This window comes from Gigantopelta aegis, chromosome 3 (genome assembly GCF_016097555.1).
Source record: "Gigantopelta aegis isolate Gae_Host chromosome 3, Gae_host_genome, whole genome shotgun sequence".
Taxonomy (NCBI): Eukaryota; Metazoa; Mollusca; class Gastropoda; order Neomphalida; family Peltospiridae; genus Gigantopelta; species Gigantopelta aegis.
In genome coordinates this window covers 67,052,978-67,076,571 of record NC_054701.1, presented here as the reverse complement: position 1 = coordinate 67,076,571, position 23,594 = coordinate 67,052,978, and the positions used below count along the sequence as shown (strand labels likewise).

The 23,594-nt window shown below is 35.2% G+C and overlaps 1 protein-coding gene across 4 annotated transcripts in view; it reads left to right on the top strand.

Annotated features, from left to right (window-relative positions):
* LOC121368704 (double C2-like domain-containing protein beta) overlaps window positions 1–18,174 on the top strand; it is a 122,477-nt gene extending 104,303 nt beyond the window's left edge. For 2 of the 4 annotated variants that reach the window (XM_041493448.1, XM_041493444.1), the window contains exons 10-19: window positions 34–141; window positions 1,048–1,127; window positions 2,268–2,342; window positions 3,385–3,494; window positions 8,149–8,272; window positions 9,550–9,704; window positions 12,311–12,392; window positions 13,249–13,345; window positions 13,971–14,150; window positions 16,625–18,174. In XM_041493448.1, coding sequence (XP_041349382.1) covers window positions 34–141; window positions 1,048–1,127; window positions 2,268–2,342; window positions 3,385–3,494; window positions 8,149–8,272; window positions 9,550–9,704; window positions 12,311–12,392; window positions 13,249–13,345; window positions 13,971–14,107 — 968 coding nt within the window. In that variant the 3' untranslated portion in view covers window positions 14,108–14,150; window positions 16,625–18,174. Of the gene's footprint in view, window positions 1–33; window positions 142–1,047; window positions 1,128–2,267; window positions 2,343–3,384; window positions 3,495–8,148; window positions 8,273–9,549; window positions 9,705–12,310; window positions 12,393–13,248; window positions 13,346–13,970; window positions 14,151–14,575; window positions 14,927–16,624 lie in introns of those variants that run through there. The other 2 variants (XM_041493447.1, XM_041493445.1) reach the window with 2 other exon arrangements.
* Window positions 18,175–23,594: the final 5,420 nt, after the last annotated feature.

Genomic DNA, 23,594 nt, shown 5'->3' with positions numbered 1-23,594 from the left:
TGAGCTTTAAATGAACCTCTGAATCTGTTTCAGTTGTGAAGGAAGACACAGACAACATTGACATGGCGGTCGACCAGTTCAAGACGAAACAGCAGGACGACGATGAGGAGGAGGAACTGTCATCACCAGACAGTGACGGACGTGAGTCACCGGGCCTTTCACCAGCTCTACCTTTCAACCATTGTTACAGGGGCGGGACGCAGCCCAGTAGTAAAGCGTTCACTTGATGCGTGGTCGGTCTAGGATCGATCCACGTCGGTGGACCCATTGGGCTATATCGTGTTACAGCCAGTGCTTCACAACTGGTGTAACAAAGGCCGTGGTATGCACTTTACCACTGAGCTACATCTCGCCCCGCCAGTGTAAGGTGTTCTGACTACATGTAACAACTAAAATTGCATATCATATTTAGATAATTGGTATGTGTATATGCAATGAGTTTCTGGTCATCCTAATATTTGCTAGGATCGATCCCCATTGGTGGGCCCATTGGGTTTTTTCTTGTTCCAGCCAGTGCTCCACAACTGGTGTAACAAAGGACGTGGTATGTACTATCCTGTCTGTGAGATGGTGTTTATAAAAGATCCCTTGCTGCTAATTGAAAAGAGTAGCTCATGAAGTGGTGACAGCAGGTTTCCTCTCTCAATATCTGTCTGATCCGTAACCATATGTCTGACGCCATATAACTAAATAAAAATGTGTACCATTAGTAGCAAGGGATCTTTTATATGCACCATCCCACAGACAGGATAGCACATACCACGACCTTTGATATACAGTTGTGGTGCACTGGCTGGAATGAGAAATAGCCCAATGGGCTCACCGCCGATAGGGATCGATCCCAAACTGACTGCGCATCAAGCGAGAGCTTTTCCATACCTTTTTGTAGAGGAAAGGAATGATATTTTAGCACTGTTACCACTGCACCATTTGTAAATGAAACAAAATTAGTATTGGGTTTTTTTTGTGTGTTAAATTAAATAAATAACGGGATGTAACTGAATGTGTACTAAATAAAGATGTTTGTGACTTTCCTTTCTTTTGCAGTGACACTTGGTTTGTTGGAATTCTCCCTACTCTATGATATAGTGAACAATGCCTTATACATTACAATAGCCAGGGCTAGGGTAAGCTCATCATTGTCTTACACATTTTTAATAGCTAGGACAAGGACTTAAGTTTTAAAAAGTCATCTTATACAATTGGTAGAGATAGGATAAGTCAAACATAATCTTATACATTAGAATAGCTAAGTTTAGAATAGGTTATCATCTTATACATTACAATAGCCAAGGCTAGGGTAAGCTGAACATTGTCTTAAACATTTTTAATAGCTAGGACAAGGATTTAAGTTTTAAAAAGTCATCTTTTACAATTGGTAGAGATAGGATAAGTCAAACATCATCTTATTCATTACAATATTAGCTAGGTTTAGAGTAAGTTATCATCTTATACATTACAATATTAGCTAGGTTTAGGATAAGTTATTATCTTATACATTACAATATTAGCTAGGTTTAGGATAAGTTATCTTATTCATTGCAATATTAGCTAGGTTTAGGATAAATTGTCATCTTATACATTACAGTAGCTAGGTTTAGGATAAGTTATCATCTTATTCATTACAATATTAGCTAGGTTTAGGATAAGTTATCATCTTATACATTACAATATTAGCTAGGTTTAGGATAAGTTATCATCTTATTCATTAAAATATTAGCTAGGTTTATGATAAGTTATCATCTTATACATTACAATAGCTAGGTTTATGATAAGTTACCATCTTATACATTACAATAGCTAGGTTTAGGATAAGGTATCATCTTATTCATTACAATATTAGCTAGGTTTATAATAAGTTATCATCTTATTCATTACAATATTAGCTAGGTTTATGATAAATTATAATCTTATACATTACAATAGCTAGGTTTAGGATTAGGATAAGTTATCATCTTATACATAACAATAGTTTAGTTTAGGATAAGTTATAATCTTATACATTACAATAGCTAGATTTAGGATAAGTTATAATCTTATACATAACAATAGCTAGATTTAGGATAAGTTATCAATCTTGATACATAACAATAGCTAGGTTTAGGATAAGTTATCATCTTATACATAACAATAGCTAGGTTTAGGACAAGTCAGGTAAGGGTCAGTAATTACTGAAATCAGGAACTGAAGATGTAAATTATCAATTACTATTAAATATTGCATCTATTTTCAGTTTTAATGAAAGTTTGCTTGTTTTCTTACTGCAGGGCTTAAAAGCAATGGACTCCAATGGTTTATCTGATCCTTATGTAAAACTTCACTTGTTGCCTGGAGCAAGTAAGGTATGTATTCATATTTACTATGTATCACCCAGGGGCCTAGCTTGGGATTTTCAGGTGGTACACAGACTTTTTCGGCGATGGAATAAAACGCTATTGGCTGTGCGTTTACATCATATATTTTAATAATTAAAACAAATTTTTTAATCTCTGGTGGTGGTACGCAGCTGCATACCTGCGTATATGAAAGCTAGGCCCTTGTATCAACTACAGCTAACAAAATAAATAATCTGTTTGGTTATTATTATAGTTTTAAGCTACTATCTTTGAAATTATTTTGCTATCCACCACCACATCCTAGTCCTTGACTCTTCATCTGTACAAAGTGCCTGCCTCTTGTGGCCATCTGTGTCACACACTTGTTATTTTCCATAATATGTTTTCTGTGTGTTTAGTGTGACCAGTTAGAAGAGTAATGTTTAGATAATTAGTGTTTAAAATGTATTTTCAAGCATTAATTTAGTTTTCTCTTTAATTTATTTAACTTTTTTCAGTTTCAATCATTTTAGTTTTTATTACCCATATGGTTAAAAATATCTTGGTACATATCAAAGTGATACGTCCCATTTGGCGTTATGCCAAGTGGGACATATCACTTCAGTGTCATCGATTGGCGCACTTCAACCTTACAGGAACATCAACCAATCGAGTTGAGTGATATAAATTAAGATCGATTATTGGTAATAAATAGGATATTAAACTCGCTACCATTTTGTATCATGTTTTTGTCCCTCATTAATTAATTTTTATTGTCACTCGCTAAAGCTCATGACAATTGAAAATGATTTCACTCGGGACAGGGACATAATCATGATATGAAAGGGAAGTTCGTTTAATATCCTATAATTAATTATGTCAGTTGAAATGATCAATGTCTGGTGAATATTTTAGACCTTATTTTGACAAAATATTTACTGAATTAAGTTTTTTTTATGAAAACAAAAACAAAAAAGTGTTTATTTAAATACATGTGTACATGTATTTGCATTTCTTTGGTTGTTCAATATATTTGCATTTACGTGTTACGTTTGATTTTGTTCTCTAGTCAACGAAGCTGCGTACAAAAACCATTCACAAGACGCTGAACCCCGAGTGGAACGAAACACTGACGTACTATGGGATCACAGAGGATGATTGTCTCAAGAAAACACTGAGGTATGAAGCAGTTTGATTAACACCAGGGCCCAATTTCACAAAACATCGTAAGCCTAGTTTTGCACATAAACATAAATCTACGACTAAACCACAATTCTTATTACTATTATAGTTCAACAAATATAGTTAGAAGAACCCATATTTCATTTTCTTTTGTCTTTAAAATACTGCAGCTTCAGTAATGATGTAATTTTCGTCGTGAAATTGATGCCAAACACATGCAAACGCATGACCCGTATAACTGCTAGTAGCAGACGTAAACTTACGATGTTTAGTGAAATAGGCCACAGATTATTAAATGACACTCAGGCTTTTTAGAATTAAAAAAAAAAAATCAGTTACCATTTTACTACTTGTTTTACATCCTGAAAAAAAAGGAAGAAATTTGACCTCCCTGAAATAAGTTTTAATATATTTCAATATGAGGACAGCCCTAACATGCATGGATAAAACTACATCAGCTTACTTTTGCATCTACCGGCCTTGGTGGCGTCGTGGTTAGGCCTTCAGTCTACAGGCTGGTAGGTACTGGGTTCGGATCCCAGTCGAAGCATGGGATTTTTAATCCAGATACCGACTCCAAACCCTGAGTGAGTGCTCCGCAAGGCTCAATGGGTAGGTGTAAACCACTTGCACCGACCAGTGATCCATAACTGGTTCAACAAAAGCCATGGTTTGTGCTATCCTGCCTGTGGGAAGCGCAAATAAAAGATCCCTTGCTGCCTGTCATAAAAGAGTAGCCTATGTGGCAGCAGTGGGTTTCCTCAGAATGACCATATATTTGACGTCCAATAGCCGATGATAAGATAAAAATCAATGTGCTCTAGTGGCGTCGTTAAATAAAACAAACTTTACTTTTACTTTTGCATCTGTAAACTGTAAACGAGAACAAACTATGAGGGTTATGACATCTGGTCCACATTATTTTTGTTTCATTATTTACTACTGATATGATAATTAACTCAACCTAAAGAGAGGTATAATCAGTGGTGGTGTAGTTGTTAAGCCATCAGACTTAAGGCTGGTAGGTATTGGGATCGCCTCCTGGTAAGGGCTTCTACCCAGAACGAGTTTAATGACTCAGTGGGTAGGCGTAAGGTCAGTATACCTACTTCTCTCTCACTAACCACTAACAACTAACCACTAACAACTAACAACTAACTCACAGTCCAGAAAGATGAAGTGTGTGCCGAGGACAGCATTCTTGAACCTTAATTGGATATAAGCATGAAAATAGCTATAGGAAAGGAAAGTTATACCCACAGTTATTCAGTGTTTCGGTGAATATCCCAACAGTTTTGGTCTTGTGAACGTCCTCAGCTTTGCCTATGAGACCTCACAACCCAAAAAGATTAGGAATATTCACTTACACGTCTCATAAAGAACAGGGCTGAAACTTAATGACGGCACTGATGGCAATTGCCGTCGTTGAGATATAAATTGCCGTAGGTCGGGAGCATCACGGTAAAGCCCCTCAATGATGACAAAATGTTTACACCTGTTGTACATTATCTGCCAGTATATAACATTAAGGCACTTAAAATATGTCTACATACTGCAAAATAACCTTTCAGTCTTTATTTATTTGCTGCAAAAGTCGTCTTCTTGTTTTTTTCAGTTGCCATGGGCAAGCTTTAAATTGCTGTCGCTGGGCCGTTTCACCCATAGCAATTTTATTTTTAAATTTCCGTGGGAGACAAATTCTTAAAGGGACATTCCTGAGTTTGCTGCAATTTTTAAGATGTGATAGACTGACAGTAAAGTTTGTTTTATTTTACAATGCCACTAGAGCACATTGACTTTCTATCTTATCATCGGCTATTGGACGTCAAATGATAGACTAACAGAGACTATTTAACGATTGTAATTACATATCAAATATATTTTTCTGCATAAAATATTAGTTGCTGTATATTAAACGTGTTTCTGATCGTTCTAATATTTGTACTACCGTAATTTCACATGTATAGCCCGCTGCACCGGATAAGCCGCATTGGGTAATAAATGGTTATTGAGTAAAAAAGATAATTGGATACCCCGCTCTGACACATAGCTCGCATTAGCTTGAGCAGTTAACGCCTGTTGATGAAAACACCAGCCATTGTCAGCCAGTGATCTTAATTACCGATATGCGCGTGTTACAGTAGCTTCCATTGTTATTTTGCTCCGAGTGTTAGCTTGAACTGACAAATTAGTGAACACAATTAGTGAGTTGTTTTCACCTTTAAAATGCTATGACTGAATTAGTATCATTTGTGATCGATTACATGTCGGTTAGATATGGATACAGCCAGTGCAGTTTACGTATTCGTCAGTATAAACAATTCAATTAAATTTTGACATAACAGTACCATGCTTTTTAAAAAATTTGTTTCAATACTGGATAAGCTGCTTTTGACAATAAATGGTTATTGAGTTAAAAAAAGATTGTATAACCCACAGCAGCAGATAAGCCGCAGGAGGCAATTTTCAATGTTTTAAAATGTATAGCTCGTGAAATTGCGGTAGGTTAAATTTAATTTTATTTCCTAAAATATGTTTTTGTTTTTCGTACATACAAAATTATTTAAAGACAAAGTCCAGTTTGGGCTTCTTACAAATATTAAGAAGACCAGAAACATGTTGAATATATAGACACTGATATTCTAAACTCGACAATATAAGTAATATGCAAGTTTAATCATAGAAATATTTTATTAGTCGGAAGCATCTTACAATGCAGCAAACATAGAAATGTCCCTTTAAAATGCCCTTTTTAATAGGCTGAAGAACACCTTATATTACTGGGCCCGTATTATTTTTAATTGCCCTCCCCTTAAGTTATTTTGGTTAGGTATGGCCCTGAATCTACTAGTACAGAGAGAAAAATAGTGAAACAAAATGCAGCAAACTGAGAAAATTGTGAGCCCAGAAGTATGGATATAACTATAGACAGGAAATAACTGTAGCTTTGATATGACATTGTGCTGATGTGTCATTCAACAAACATTCTTTTTCTTCTTCATTGAAGATAATTACGGACTCATTTAATTTGTGGTTTTCTTTGAATGACATCTTTGTTAGTCCATCAATAGAAAATGAAGTGTGTACTTACATGTATGCTATGCAGTTTAAAGTATATTTTATAGCTTTTTTTATGTCTCTGGTAAATATCAAGTGCCTTTGTTGTTTATATCAATTAAGCCACCTGTGTGTTCGGCAGTGAACAGTAGCATCTATAAAATGAAGAAACTTTGTTTTGCATTTTATTTTGAGTCTGTTAAAAATCCTAGCAATAAGTAAGGAGGTTCCATGTATTCGATTTAGTAAATATGCCTTTGTCATCATTTAAAAAAAAATTCAACTTATTTTCGTGCTTATATCCAATTAATGTTCAAGCATGCTGTCCTGGGCACACACTTCAGCTATCTGGGCTGTCTGTTCAGGTCAGTGGGTTAGTTGTTAGTTGGTTAGTGAGAGAAAAGAGGGTGTAGTGGTGGTACACCTACCCATTGAGCCCTTAAGAACTTGCTCTGGATTGGAGCCGGTACCGGGCTGCATGCGAGCCCTGTACATACCAACCTGTAGTCTGATGGCTTAACCACTGTGCCACCGAGGCGGTTTGTTGTTTGTATCAATTAAGCTACCTGTGTGTTCGGCAGTGAACAGTAGCATCTATAAAAAGATGAAATTTTGTTTTGCATTTTATTTTGAGTCTGCTAAAAGTCCTAGCAATAAGTAACGAGGTTCCATGTATTCGATTTAGTAAATATGCCTTTGTCATCATTTGATTAAAAACTGTTTATTTAGATAACCAAAAGTTCTATACACTTGTTTATTTTAATTAGTCATATTTGCTGAGTAACAAAAAGCAGCTTCAACGTTTAATCATTGTTGCTTACTTCCCATTGTAATATTATGTATGGGAAAGATTAATGTATAAATGAAGCTAACGCAAAACAGAACTGGCAATCAATATGTCAGTATAAAAATAGTAATAAAGAAGAAGGAAAATGTTTTGTGGAGGAGATTATAATAAAAAAATAAATAATTAAAAAGTTGGTGAAAAAGAAGTTTAAAGAATTATGATCAACTGAAAAAGATATAAATATTGAATGATAAAAAATATGAAGGAAAACAAACATAGCAAATTTGTGGGTGGTAATATTGAATGTTATTTATGACCATGTTAAAATTGAAAGTTATTTGTGGGTGATTAAACTGAATGTTATTTATGGGTGGTAAAATTGAATGTTATTTATGGGTGGTAAAATTTGGTGGTAAATTTTAATGTTTTTATGGCTTGTAAAATTGAATGTTATTTGTGGATGGTAAAATCAAATTTTACTTGTTGGTAGTCAAATTGAATATTATTTGTCTTTGGTAAAATTGAATGATTTTTGTCGATTGTCATGTTGTAATCGGAATCAAATGTAGAAAATCGGTGGTTCGATCTTTCTACTTAGCTTAATGTCCACCTTGCACTAATAAAAATTGAATGTTATTTATGGGTGGTAAAATTAAATGTTATTTATGGGATTTAAAAGTGAATTTTATCTGCAGATGGTAAAATTAAATGTTATTTGTGGGTGGTAAAATTGAATGTTATTTATGGGATGTGAAAGTGAATGTTATCTGCGGGTGGTAAAATTAAATGTTTTAATTATTTCTGCAGGATATCAGTGTTGGATGAGGATGCATTTGGCTTCGACTTCATCGGTGAAACACGGGTGCCACTGAAGAGATTGAAGCCTCATGAAACTAAAGCCTTCAGCGTCTACCTAGAAAAACAGTTGCCTGTAGGTCTATTAATTAGCTAAACCTAACACATGAAATCTCCATTGGCAGTCAGTGACAGTTACACTCTCTCAGTATTATCAGAGATACATGTATATGCACATATTGTATAAAATGGGCCTTGCTGCTGATTGAAAAATAATGGTTTTCTGATTGATGTGGGTTTATTCTCCGTTATGTGGGACCATCTGTCAGTTAAATCAATATTTTCTTTTTCTTTCCCAGAAACTGGATAAAATCTGTTATTATATGTAGTAGTAATAGAATGTGACACACCTGGACATAATGCAGGTGTCACATTGTGTGTGTGTATATGAGTGAGAGAGAGAGAGAGAGAGAGAGAGAGAGAGAGAGAGAGAGAGAGAGAGAGAGAGAGAGAGAGGAGAGAGAGAGAGAGAGAGAGAGAGAGAGATGGAGAGAGGGAGAGACAGAAGAAAGAGAGACAGACAGACAGACAGAGAGAGAGACACACAGAGAGACACACACACAGAGACACACACAGAGAGAAGTGAGAGGGAGACAGAGAGACAGAGAGAGAGAGAGAGGAGAGAGAGAGAGAGAGAGAGAGAGAGAGAGAGAGAGACAGACAGAGTGAGAGAGACACACACACAGTTAGCCATTTGTGGTATGTGCTATTCTGTCTGTGGAATGGTGCATATAAAAGATCCCTTGCTACTAATGGAAAAATGTAGTGGGTTTCCTCTCTAAGACTACATGTCAAAATTACAAATTGTTTGACATCGAGAGGAGGGAGGGAGGGAGGGAGGGAGAGAGAGAGAGAGAGAGAGAGAGAGAGAGAGAGAGAAGAGAGAGAGAGAGAGAGAGAGAGAGAGAGAGAGAGAGAGAGAGAGAGAGAGAGAGAGAGAGAGAGAGAGAGAGAGAGAGAGAGAAGGACAGTGACGGGACAGATGGACACAGAGAAAGATATGGGGGAGAGATGAATAAACACAGACAGAGATAGTGTTTTTCATATACATGTGTATGCATATACATATATGTTACTTGTGTGTAATATAGGTTTATACATGTGGATATACAGTGAAACTCCTCTAAACCAGACACCCTCAGGACAAACTAAAAAGTCTGGTTTTAAGAGGTCACGGTTTAGAGAGGTTCTCTTCTGTACAGATATTTAAAAAGGGACCATGAAAAATGTCTGGTTTTGAGGGAATTCTGGTTTACAGAGGGTCCGGTTTTGAGAGGTTTGACTGTACATGTGTATCGTATATTATTATACAATACTGTAGGGGTCGGTAACATTTTACACCACTTATTTCAGTTTGAGAAAGATGATGATTTGGTTGCCATACGTGGGAAAATTCTGCTGTCTCTGAGATACTCCACCACAAAACAGAGTCTGATTGTCCGCATCCTCCGTTGTGCCGAACTGGCAGCCATGGACACTAATGGATACTCAGACCCATACGTTAAAGTGTAAGTGATAACAGTTACCTTAGACTTCAGCTACAATCTGGTTGCTCAACATAGCCATAATATGTCACTGTCCATAGAACCAGTGCACCGCAGCTGGTCAAAGGCCGTGGTATGTGCTTTCCTGTCTGTGGGAAAGTACATATAAAAGATCCCTTGATGCATTTGGAAAAAATGTAGCAGGTTTTCTCTGATGACTACTTGTCAGAATTACCAAATTAATCAATTAATTAATCAATTAATTAATCAATGTGCTCCAGTGGTGTCGTTAAACAAAACAAACTTTTAAGTATCCATGGAAAAAACACAGCTAATGTTGCCAGTAGAAATTCATTTATAATGTCATTTTAAGTAATTTACACAAAAATAGTCGTATTTAAAAAAAATTATGTATATAATACTGTTTTGTAGGCATTCCTTGTATGTACTTAAATAATCGCAACAATTAGTGTAGAATGGTTGAAATCGGTTTTATTCTAACTTAGGGATAACATCGACCACAAAGCAGAATTCCAAAAACCAATGAATAATATTAGTACTATTAACTAAACAAATGAACATAATTATATAAAGAGCGTTAGCCAAATTCACTACAATACAAAACAATATCCTTACTCCCTGCTTGTAAAAGGTGTAATAATGGCTACAAATATTCTGAAAGATGTAAAACATTTTTGTTTGTTTGTAGTCTTTAATCACTAATTAGTAATCCCAGTTTTACAAAGACAAAGGCAGAAATAATATTATTCCTTTTATTATTGAAGGCAGAAGAAAGTCATGTTGGTCCATACAGTTACAACATTATTCAGTATTTTTCATACTTTGGCAGGGTTTTCTCAGTTAAAGGGCACAGACCTAGTTTTAACCTGTGAAAATTTAGTTTTGTGGGTGGGGTGCAGCCCGATGCATGGTAAAGTGCTAGCTCGATGCATGGTCTGTCTGGTATCGATCCCCATCGGTGGGCCCATTGGGCTATTTCTCGTTCCAGCCAGTGCACCATGACTGGCATATCAAAGGCCATGGTATGCGCTATCTTGTCTGTGGGATGGTGCATATAAACAATCCCTTGCTATTAATGGAAAAATGTGGCAGGTTTCCTTAATATGACTGTGTCAAAATGATCATATGTTTGACATTCAATAGCCGATGATTAATAAATCAATGTGCTCTAGTGGTTTCGTTAACCAAAACAAACTTTCTAAATTTAGTTAATCGACAAACCTGTAACACACTTGGATGAAGTTACAACAGAGTGAAACAAGAGTCTGTGTCGCTGAAACAAGTTAAAGTTTTTTTGTTTTTTTATTAACACCACTAGCGCACATTTATTAGTTAATCCTCAGCTATTGGATGTCATACATTTGGTCATTATGACTTGTAATCATCAGAGGAAACCAACTACATTTTTCCAAATGCAGCAAGAGATCTTTTCTGTGCACTTTCCCATAGACAGGAAAGCACATACCACAGCCTTTGACCAATTGTGGTGCACTGGTTGGAATGCAAAAAGACCCAATCAGTTGAATGTATTCACCGAGGTGGTTTGATCCTGCGACACAAGATTATCTCATAGTTTACATCTTGATTCAGAAAAAGAGTATTCCATGTGTTGGGAGAGATTATCTCATAGTTTAGATCTTGATTCAGAAAAAGAGCATCTCATGTGGTGGGAGAGATTCTCATAGTTTAGATCTCGATTCAGAAAAAGAGTATAGTTTAGATCTTGATTGTGAAAAAGAGTATGTGTTGGGAGAGATTCTCTTATAGTTTAGATTTTGATTCAGAAAAATAGTATGCCATGTGGTGGGAGAGATTCTCTCACAGTTTAGATTTTGATTCAGAAAAAGAGTATCTTAAAGTTTGTGGTCACAGTAAATTTCCTCGTAGTTTAGATCTTGTATAAAAAGTGGACCAGATGGTGGCAATAGATTTCCTCAGACATGTAGTTTAAAAGAGTAGATGATGTGGTGGCACCAATAGTTGGGCAGGCATATTACATAATGATTTTACACAGACAAACAGAACTTTGCAGATCCTCTACCTCAGTATAAGCAGCATAGTTTTATTAATTAATTCACTGGTGCAGGAAGCAGGGGGGGGGGGGTAAGGGGGGTCACATGCCCCCTCTTTTCAGATATTTTGCTTTATATTTGCTTTATAATAGTGTAAAAGTGTGTAAATATATAAGTGTGCCCCCCCCCCGCCCCCCCACCCCCCCCCCCCCCCCACCAACCCCCCCCCCCCCCCCCCCCCCCCCCCCTTTTTGGCACCTTCCTATGTCACTGAATTATTATTAAATTATATACAACATTATGTGCCATTATTCACTTAAATCCATACATGAGTGTATATATATATATATATATATATATATATATATGTTCTTATTTAAATATTCTTACCTATGTTTTGAAATGTGCCGTGTTCTTTGTGTTATTCATATATAAAGAAATAAAGATTGATTGATTGATTGATTGACTGACTGACTGTTATCTCAAACTTTAGAACTTTCATCACAATTTACATATGTTCTGCCAATACCCAGCTACTACAGATAAAAAAAATATTGTGGGATCCCAATAAAGTAAAAAAAAAAATTTGTTTTCCAGTTACCTGAAGCCAGACAAAGACAAGCATTCCAAATTTAAGACGTCTGTGAAGAAACGAACTCTCAACCCTGAGTACAATGAGGTCAACATCTATTATCTTATGAAGAGTTTTTAATCCATATCCTGCCACTGAAGTGTATACGCGTCAAGCGTCATCACTATGACGTCACTTAACATCGTTTTCATTTAAAAATCATTTTTCTAAAAGAAAAAACAGTTGACAGATTTTAATAATATTACTAGAATGTATAATTGGTGAAAATTCATTAACGTTTTCAAAAAGAATGCAGCCAGATAAGAGTTAATTTCCATTATTCAGAATGATTTCTTGTTGGCAATTGTTTCTTTAAATAAAGCTGTGACATCAGGGCTAGTACTGAGTGAGAAAAATATTTCACCAAATTGTCCATTCAACTTGAAAAATTGCAGAAAATCAACAGTTATTTTCTAAACAAATGTTAATATACCATGAAATTTTTTTGCCAAATTAAAATAAAATTTGCCAACTGCTTTCAAAATTCATAATTGGCGAATTTGGCAAGTGACAGAGCTAGCCCTGTGTGACATGCATACAAAGTCATTGCAAATGTTTTTCAAACATGAATGAATAGAATGTGATTATCAAAATCAAATGACTATTATGATCTCATTTAAAATTGTGCAAATGTAAGGCAGTTAGAAATTAACACAATTAATGTGTTGGAAACTTGGAAGTAATTTGTTTTATTTGCTCAGCATTTTTTAGGATTTGTCAAGCAATTTCTTTGATTTGTTAATGAGTTTAAATCTGGTAGTATTTTTTCTTAATTCATTCATGTCCCATTTTGCTTGAGCTAGATTCACATGCTTTCTATAAATGTTGGGGTTTTTTTATAGAAAAAACTAGATTTTGAAACTGGAATTGCAATGTCTGACTTCCTTTTTTTTTTTTTTTACAGGAATTTGTCTATGAAATCAAACACAATGAGCTGGCAAAGAAGACTCTAGAAGTTACAGTGTGGGACAAAGATATCGGCAAAGCAAATGATTTCATTGGTGAGTTTGAATTGATGGACACAAGTATTTGTCATTAATTTGTTCACTACTGTACTCAAAGTGCATAAAATATAAGTAGATCTTTATTTATGTTTTTGTCTCTAAAGATACATATTATTATGGGAAATAATAATGAAGAATGCTGATGTATTTTACAATTGATTAAAAATTAAGGACCTGTGCATGCTCAAAATTACAGCAGCTCAGCTTACGTAATCTATGTTTGTAAGTTTGATACATGTTTAGGTAGTTATTTTAAACATGTTGTAAAATTAGAATTAATCTAATATACTCTGTACAGACAGGGACGGGATTTAGCTCAATCGGTTGAGCACTTGTCTGAGGTTCTCGCACTGCAGGATCGAACCACATCAGTGGATCCATTCAGCTGATTGGTTTTTTTAAAAGATCCCTTGCTACTGATGGAAAAATGAGTCATAATTACCAAATGTTTGACATCCAACAGCCGATGATTAATTAATGTGCTCTAGTGGTATCGTTAAACAAAACAAACTTTAACTTTAACTGTACAGACAGCACAATAATGCATATTTCTTGTTATTCTAAGCTGTGTGTAATCAACCTTTATTTATTATTATATTACGTTTGGTTATTCTTTTAACAGGTGGTGTTCAGATGGGAATCAATGCGAAGGGAGACCGACTCAAACACTGGTTTGAGACCCTCAAGAATCCCAATAGGGAATACCGACGCTGGCACATTCTGTCTGCTGAACTCTCACCAGAGGTTTATGTCACATAGTTATCTGCCCTTGCATGTGTTGTTCGTCGTCGCATTAGATAGTGTGAGTGTCACGTTGTTATGCTTTGTTGTTTTAAAATGTTTCAAGATTAGTTAAATCGGTGAATAATTTTAATGTTTTTGTTGTGCTAGGATGATGTTTTGACTGTTTTCAAATGGAATATAAACCAATAGTCTAAATATTTTTAATTTGTGTGAGATTGAACAGAAATATTATAATATGCCTTTGTGTGTGGGTGTCCAGTTTTTGGGTGGGTTTTTTTTATATTAAATGCATTCATCTCAGCTACCATAGCATTATCTTCAAAGAGGATGCACGAAATTGGTTTTTGAGTCAAAGGTAAAGATCACTTTGGAAATTGGTTTCCATGCATATATATTTATTGAGCACTTCATAAATTATATTCCAAAATTAAGGGTTTAAAATTGAGAGATGCTTCATAAAAATCATTTAACTCCAATGTAAAGGTTATCAACAGTTCATTCCAAGTGATACCAGTAGACTTACCAGCATCAAATATTCAGTTTTAACAGACAGAATAATAACCTACGTATCCTTGAAGAGGTGAGATATGTTATCCTGTCTGTTGTCTCCAGACCTTATCTAAGGTATTGTAGTTTGTAGTTTCATTCTGCACTGCGAATCTCAATAATGTGTTGTGAATATGCACCACAAATAAACAGTGATAATGTGTTGTATTTAGGTAATTTAGACAGATATATTGTCATGTTTATAATTATGCATTTTAAAACATGACAATATACATTATAACTGTCTAAATAGTGATATTGTGTTGTTCGCTTACTTTAGACAAATAGTTATAATATGTTTTTCATAGTGGTCTAATTTTCGTGTAATTGTTGAACTAGTGCAATCAATTATTTTTGAGAAGACAACAAAAATAAAGGATTTTACTGTATACTTTAAAAAAACAGTCACAGTCAAATATTCAGGTTACCAAGATGTGACCACATGCTAAGAAAGATGAGAATGGTACATGGTTTTCTACAAAGCCTTACTAAACAAAAACATGACCATGTAAATATTGATCAGTTTGTGTATTATCAAATACAAGATGCACACATAAGTATTGGTACAGTCAGGATGTGAATAAAATAACACAGTATCAGTGAGTCTGTAAAACTGATTTTATAGTAAAAACAATTTAACAATAGTTATTCAATAGATGAAGTGGATTAGAAAAAAATCAGTAGGCCTTTATAAATGCCTCTCCATATTATAGTAGTAATAATGTCCATGTTGTAGTAATAATAATGGAAGTATAAATTTATCACAACAGGCTACCAGTGCCCCATTCCATGAAACGATCTTAGCGCAAAGATCACCTTAAGTGCATACGGTAGTTATGCTCTTAAGGTGATTTTAGGACTAAGATTGCTTTTGTGGAATGGGGTCCAGGGCCCGTGCTTATAAAACTTTTAGAGTCCAGATTCAATCTCAAATGACGTCACACGCATACAATTTGTATGGCGTTGTCATGACATCAGTGTCTCAGACTCTATTAGAGTCTCGAGTCTAGACTCTAAATGTTTTATAAGCGCCAGGCCTGGTCTGTATTTTGTAGTAATATGTGTATCGGTTACCACACATTGTGCTTATTTTGATGTCTGTTGTTACATTGCTGTGTTTATATACAAACTATATACTAAGTATTTTAGACAGTTATAATCATGGGCGTACAACCCGGGGGGGCAGGGGGGGCAATTGCCCACCCAAATTCGGGCAAAACAGTGGGTAAAATTCAGGCAGTTTTTATCTGGGTAAAATTTCGGGCAAATCAACCCCTCCAGTCCCCCTAAATCAAAGAGTCCCCATACGCTCATGGTTATAATGTTATGTTTATGTGCTTTAGACACACAGTTCTATTGTATGTTTGTACTTTAGACAAATAGTCATACTAGGTTGTGCTTAAGTACTGTAGACAAAGCAGTCATGTTGTGTTCGATGGTCTTTATTGTGCATCTTTTTTACATTCTGATCCACATTAGCACATGCTATCATAGTGCAACCATTCACTGATGGAAAAACTAGGTCATTTCTAAACGTTTTCTTTTACACATTCTGTTCATAATTGGTTAACACAACACTGGTATTCTCCTTTCACAAAACAACATTAATTATTGTGGTAACATTTACTTACAATGTTTATTCATTACAGTTACTTCTGTATCTAGTAAAGGGAGCTAACTTTTAGAGTTCTCTTGAAGAAGTAATAATACATCAAGTAGGAAAAATAGAAGTCATGAGTTTGAATAAATATGATAATAAAAAGAAAATTAAATAGAAATGTATAATTTTTCAGGAATCACACAGTAAAATTTGCATTAAAAAAAAGAGAAGATAATTATTTTTGTTAACATCAAATTGTAAAGAGCAAAACCTTCAAAATCATGTGGTTTTATTTTACTAATAACTTTCAACACTGGCAATTTTTTTTTTTTAAATTTACACTTCTATTTTTCATTCTTAATTTCTATTTCATTTTTATTTTCCAGCCTGATGAATATTAGCCAATCTATGACAACTACGCATACTAGTATTGCAGTCTCCATTATTAGCATGGATACCAACGTCTGCTATGATGGGTTATTTTATCATCCAGTATATGGACACTCCAGTCAGAAAACTAAATTTGTTTTTAGCTGTTGAACTTTGTTCTGACTAGATATTTGCACTTCTTAGCCAAAAGCAGATGTCATGTTGACTTTACAACCTTCGATGATGTGGTACAACTTGCCTGATGATTACTACTGCCAGACGCAAATCCACTTCTGCACTTGACACAAGACTTGTCCAGACAGTGAAAAATAACTTGGTCAAATACCAGAGGCTATGGTGTACTTTTTCCTTGCTTAGGAATCATCTTTGCAATAGCAGTGAATACAGATGTGGAAAAAAACAAACAGTTTTATGGTGTCAGTAAAATCGGCAACAAAAAGAAATGTTAAAATGCATCATAACTAATTCATCAGAACTTGTAGGTTGATGAAATATGCCATTTTGTCTTCATTTTTTGTTTTCGTGTCGTCATTGTAATTTTAACTTAAGGGCTGCTGTTAATATAAAGCTGTAGAATACAATATTAGACATTTATTCTGATGTATTGTAGCATCTATACTATTGCACAAATATTTGCAGGCTAAAGCATGAGTCACCTTAATAGGGTACTGAGACAAGTACCTTGCTTACAGGTAGACAAATGGTGTACTTAACTTAACAATTGTTCCATTACCTACAAATAGGAAAATTGTTTACTTATTTGAGTACATTATAATCACAGAGGTGGAAAAATTGTGTACTCTGTTGAGTACATGGTAGTTACAATAGTTACAATTAGTATCCATTACAATCTGTCAAACAGATCCTGTTTTGCTAAATGTCTTAATTACAAGTAAATTGTACAGTTATTGCTGCTGATAAGTGGTTGTATTTCTGTATTATTATATCAGCTGTGACAGCGCTGCGAGAAAGACAGAGAAAACAGACACAGAGACAGAAGGACAAAAACAAGGTAATAGAGACGGAGCAAGAGGGATGGAGATGGAGGTAGAGACAGACAAAGATTTAGTATTGGTGAAGGACACAGACATGGCGAATTGTTTCAGAAGACTGCTTTGACATAATATTAATTTCTAAATTGATCCACCAGCCTCGGTGGTGTAGTGGTTTAGCATTTAAGGCTGGGAGGTACTGGGTTCACACCCCGATACTGGCTCCCACTCGGAGAAAGTTTTAACGACTCAGCGGGTAAGATGACTATACTGTCTACTCTCTAACCACTAATCCACTGTCCAGCCCAGATGACTAAGATGTATGCCCAAGACAGCATGCTTGAACGAAAATAAGTTTAAAATTAAAAAAAAAAAAAATGTCTTTATTATAACATTGGACTTTCATTAACAATAGTCTTGATTTAGAACAAATTATTCTAGCTTACTGATAGCATTTTACGTATAAATTGATGTTTGTGTGGCGAGAGAAAAAAAACTGTACTGGTTGTTTATTTATTCATACTGAAAGCAGAAAAAAATACGTTTTCTCTGTGTCTCATTTTGTGATTTATAAGGTTGTGAAAGTTAATATTTATATTTTTTGCATGTTTTTCACCATGTGCTTCAAGATCATTGGCCATTGGTTGTGGCATTAAATTTATAGTTAATATATAAAAAAAATCATAATTTATTCATACATCACTGATTATAAGAAAACAACTACATCCTTATCTAAACTGTACTGTGTGACTCTTGAAAAATTACCTTTGAGAATGTTGACGCTGCAACAGATGATTGCTGTTGTAAATCTAATGGATCTTTGGAGGGTGGTAGGGGTGCACCTAGACAGACTAGGTAGGGCAGGCCCATAGGAACTGGAGAGGGGGGTGGGGGCAATGCTCCTCTATACTCGAGGACAAAAATATATGTTTTTCACCTACTTTATATAAATAAAGGTAAATAGTGAAAGTATTACTTGTACCCCTCCAGGGCCGGGATTTACCTCAGTTGGTTGAATGCTTGCCCGAGGTGCTTGTGTCACAGGATCGAACCACCTCAGTGGATCCATTCAATTGATTGGGTTTTTCCTGTTCCAACCAGTGCACAACAACTAATCAAAAGCCATGGTATATATGCTTTCCTGTCTGTGGGAAAGTGCATATAAAAGACCCCTTCTACTAATGAAAAAATGTAGCGTGTTTCCTCTGATGAATAGCAGTCAGAATCACAAAATGTTTGACATCCATTAGCCGATGATTAATTACTCAATGTACTCTAGTGGTGTCATTAAACAAAAAAACTTTTTTTACCCCTCCACTATACTATGGAGCTGTAATCCCACTGGAGTTTGTGCCCACCCCCCCCCCCCCCCCCCCCTTCCACTCCAGATATTGTTCCTATGAGCCTGTACAGGCCTGCTTATCGTATTTTGTGATATAACCTAGTGCACAATAACCCCTGGATTGTTTGTGATAATTGCGTCTAGACCGAGAGAGTTGATGAATGCTGACATGTGTCAGTTGATGTAGTTCATGAACTAGTTAATATTGTCTTTAAAGATGCAGTCTCACCTTAGTCTCTTATAGCATCATTTGCTAATGCACAATACAAACACAACTGCTGTTTTAATAAACCTGCATGTTTTTGCTATCAACATATATTTATGATCGACTGACTTGATATATACTCAACAAAATTAATTAAGGGCCAGTAGATTTTTTTAGTAATTCTTTGCTTGTGTCATTTTATTATTTGACCCATGATATATGCAAAAAATTTCAACAGGTTCAGATTTTAAGACATATATATTAAAACTGCCAAAATGCGCATTAGCTTAGCCTTCATTACATATTGGTTCGTAATGAGGTATGTTATTTTGTTCACTCTTAAACTGTTGTTTAAATCATTACTTTTGTCACAATGTCACGTTACAACAGAAGAAGGTTTTTTAAAATCCCGAAATATGTATTGACTCTTAATTAATTTTGTTGAGTATAAAACAAACAGATCTTCTGTCATTATCTGTAATGAGCTGTTACAGAGCTCAATGGATAAAGTGTCCTATCTTTCTGTAACATATCCTGACCCACCACCACTACATAAACTTTGTTTTCAAGTCTAGACCCCAATCCACAATTTCGTACACACACACCTGAAAAGGATATATACGGGGCCGTTCAAATATTACGTAACACTATTTCTGTCAAACTTAGACACCCCCTTCCTCCCTGTAATGCTCTGTAATGCTAGACCATATACCCTCAAAATATTATGTAACACTTTGAGACATCCCCCCCCCCCCCCCCCCCCCCCCCCCCCCCCAATTCACAAACAAGTCGGCGATGGGTGTAATATACGTTTAATGTACTGTTTTGCGATTTGGGAAAGAGCAGACACTCATTTCAACTCTATTAATTTATAATACTTATTGTGTGTATATGCCTAGCTATAACTATTTACGTTAAACATTGTCATCATGACAGAGCGTTTATGATAAAAAAAAAAGAAGAGAAAACAACATTTAAAAAAAAAAAAAAAATTGTTATGTAACAGATAAATAAACCCACCCCCTGTATCACTATATAAGGTTTGAACCTACACCCACCCACCCCCTGGAACGTTACGTCAGTGGCGTAGCATGAGTTGCCAGCGCCCTGGGCAAGGCAAGTATTACGCCCCCTAACCAGTGGACTGTTAGCACTCACCGAGTCCCTTCCACCAGTCATTACTCATGCTTGTAATTTTATATGATATACCTGCTTATTTTCAAGCCATGTAATATCTGGAACGAAAGCCTTCAAACAGAGACTACTACATGAGTGGCCGTTAGATACCATTTATCTCACGAGTTGTTTTAAAATGTATCTAACGAGCGAAAGCGAGTTTCATATGTTTTTAAACGAGTTGTGAGATAAATGGTATCTAACGGACACAAATGTATTATTCTATTTCTTACATATCCTCAAAATCCAGGTTTTAAAGCAATTTTTAACATCGTTATTGACTAAAAGATATTTACAACCCTTTGCATTTGTAGCTGCCTTATGCATTACAGACACATGATTGCCAGGTTAACTATATGTTACAGTGTAATCGATTTCCACTGTGCTGGGTTTTTTATTGGACATATGGCATTGGTGACCTGGTCATTAGGAGCAGCCAGTCGTATGTCTTGAAATTGTTAACACACACATGTACGTAAACAACTATGTGTTATCAAAAATAACACATGGTGTTCTCACCAACGGGTGTGTAAGAAATGACTGTCATATATAAATTGTTTAGTTATTAATATAATATGATGAATAGTAGGGTCATTATTACTTCTCCTGAAACACAAATGTATAATAATTTTCTTGGGGGTTGAAGTAAAGTTTAATGTTTTACCTAATAATGCATACTTATTAACTATTCAGATTTCTTGTACAATTACAGACATTTACTGAATAGATTTTCCTGTTAATGTTCAAATTCTGCATAATTTAGTCTAGCACAAATACGTATTGTTTTCATTTTGACCTGTTTTGATTAGTCTGCTTGCTCAGACTTGTTTGCCCATTCTAGCTGATTATACATTATATGTATTTTAAATACAGATACAAATAAAAAGGTGACCAAATATTTAATTTGTATCTTTGATCATTTTCATATTTGAAACGGCCAAATACATTTAGCGTTTGATCAATATGTTTAACATAAATTTGGTGCATACCGTATATGTCTGACATTTGTTCCACATATTTTTAACATGAGTTTATTCATATGTTTGTCCTCCATACATTTAATATATTTAGAGACACATATATTGAACTTGATTGAAAACGCACCACCCAATTATTAGTTGTTGTTGCCCAGTTGTCATGGGTGACCTAGGTTGTTTTAAAATACACCTGTGATGTCACTATATTGTCTCAACGCTCCATTATTTTCAGTAATGGAGCAATAATTCCATAACTCTCCATTATTAAGAGTAATATAGATAAAATATAGATATACATGTATATACATGTAGATAGACATGAAGTCATTATCTATTGCTGTATTTTAAGTAGGGGAATATCCTTATAACTCTCCATTCCTGAAAAATAATGGGACTCGGCCCTAGTGGGCCTTGTCTCCATTATTTTTCAGGAATGGAGAGTTACTCGGACATTCCCCTATGCATAAAACACACAATAACTCTAACTCATGTATACAATTTTGAGGTTATTTATTGCCTACCAGAATACATCTACCGTAGTTATACAAAATCAGTTTAATGTACAATTTTTTCTTCTCATGTCCTTTTTACAACTACAAATTTGTCTGGTGCTTTTTCATTGGAGTTCAGTATATGACGTCTTTTGTGCATTTCCAGTGGCGGATCCAGAAAATTCATATGGGGGGGGGGGGGGTCCCAGTGACATGAGGTGGAATGCCAAGGGAACTTTTGGGGAGGTTTGGAGGGGATCGTGAAAAAAATGAGAAAATTAATATATAATAAAATGATAACTGTTGCAAAATTTAGAGGGGGATCCTACCCTGCCTAGATCCACCTCTGACGTCTACACATATGTGGCTATTTAGCATTTACATAAATGGCAATCTGATTATTGTAGCATGTACGCATCATCACATTTTCCCTCATCTCAGGACATGTTTACTGACTGAACATTATTTATTTTTAGTACATGTATTCTGAAAATTTTGTTTTACTTATGTTTGTTTTACTTCTTGTGTATTATAACTGTATATGAAATGTTTGCATTACAATATATTATTTGCCTTATTTACAGAAGTTTTCAAGCTCAGTAGATTGTCTGAAAATGCTGCTCACAAAGGTCAACTCATCAGTATCTGTATTAAAAGTAAAAGACCCTGGTTCATAATTTGTAAAAATGGACACTAAGTTTGGTTAACCTACAAACCTGTATCACATTTGAATAAAGTTACAGTAGAGTGAAACAAGATTCACAAAAAAAAACATAGACTAGAACTTGTCTCCATAACTTTTACTCCTCAGAGGTACATGAATTTTTAAAGGTATGAAAAATGCATTTTGTATTACATGTATTAGAAACACCAGATACATGTATGGAAATGGATAATCTAAACAATAAAATGTATGATTTTAATGATCAAAAACAGTTCTAACAGTGAGAAACATGTCATAGTGTTCAGAAACTAGGGTCTGTCACTTTTAATATACTCTAAAACTAAAGATAACTATTTTACTGAAACATTCCAGCTGTTACACCTACAACACCAAAGAATATTAATTTGAGTAAGGTCCATTTGCATATTATAATTACATGAATATATTCCAGTTTTGGTTGTGTCAAATGGTACTTTCAAATTACCAGCCGTTAACCATGTACCAATCAGAAGCACTGTAAGTTGTTTCTGATTGGTCTATTATTATTATTTTCCCAGTCATTTAACACATTCAGAATGAGGTTTTAATATAGGCAAATGGCCCATTTGCAAATCCAGTGCTCAGAGAAATAAATGTTGTTTAAACTACATGTTCATGGCATTGGTTCATGTCAGATCGTGTAATGGGAATGAGATTATGTTGCCAGTAAGATCTAAATCAATCAGATTAAAAATCCTGGGGTTCAACAAGCATTCCTTTTATTTATATTTATTTGTGGTATGGGGAGGGGGAATCTAGCCTTCCTGAGGTCATTAGTTCAATGGATCGAACTCCTGCAGTGGGCCCATTCAGGGGCGGATTATGGGGGTTTCCCAGTTGCTCGGATCCACCCCCTCCCTGCCTGCCCCCCCCCCCCCCCGGCTAAAAAAAACCCCACCCCACCACGTAGATCTAAATTGATGTCCATGTAAAATTTATAATTTCAAATTATAAACATTTACATATTGTTTCGGAAACCCCTTACCTAAATCATAATCTACCCCTGCCATTCTCTGAATGTTTTATTTTTTCTTATTCCAAGTACCCGGTAGTGTCCTACGACTGGGACTGCTAAGCTCA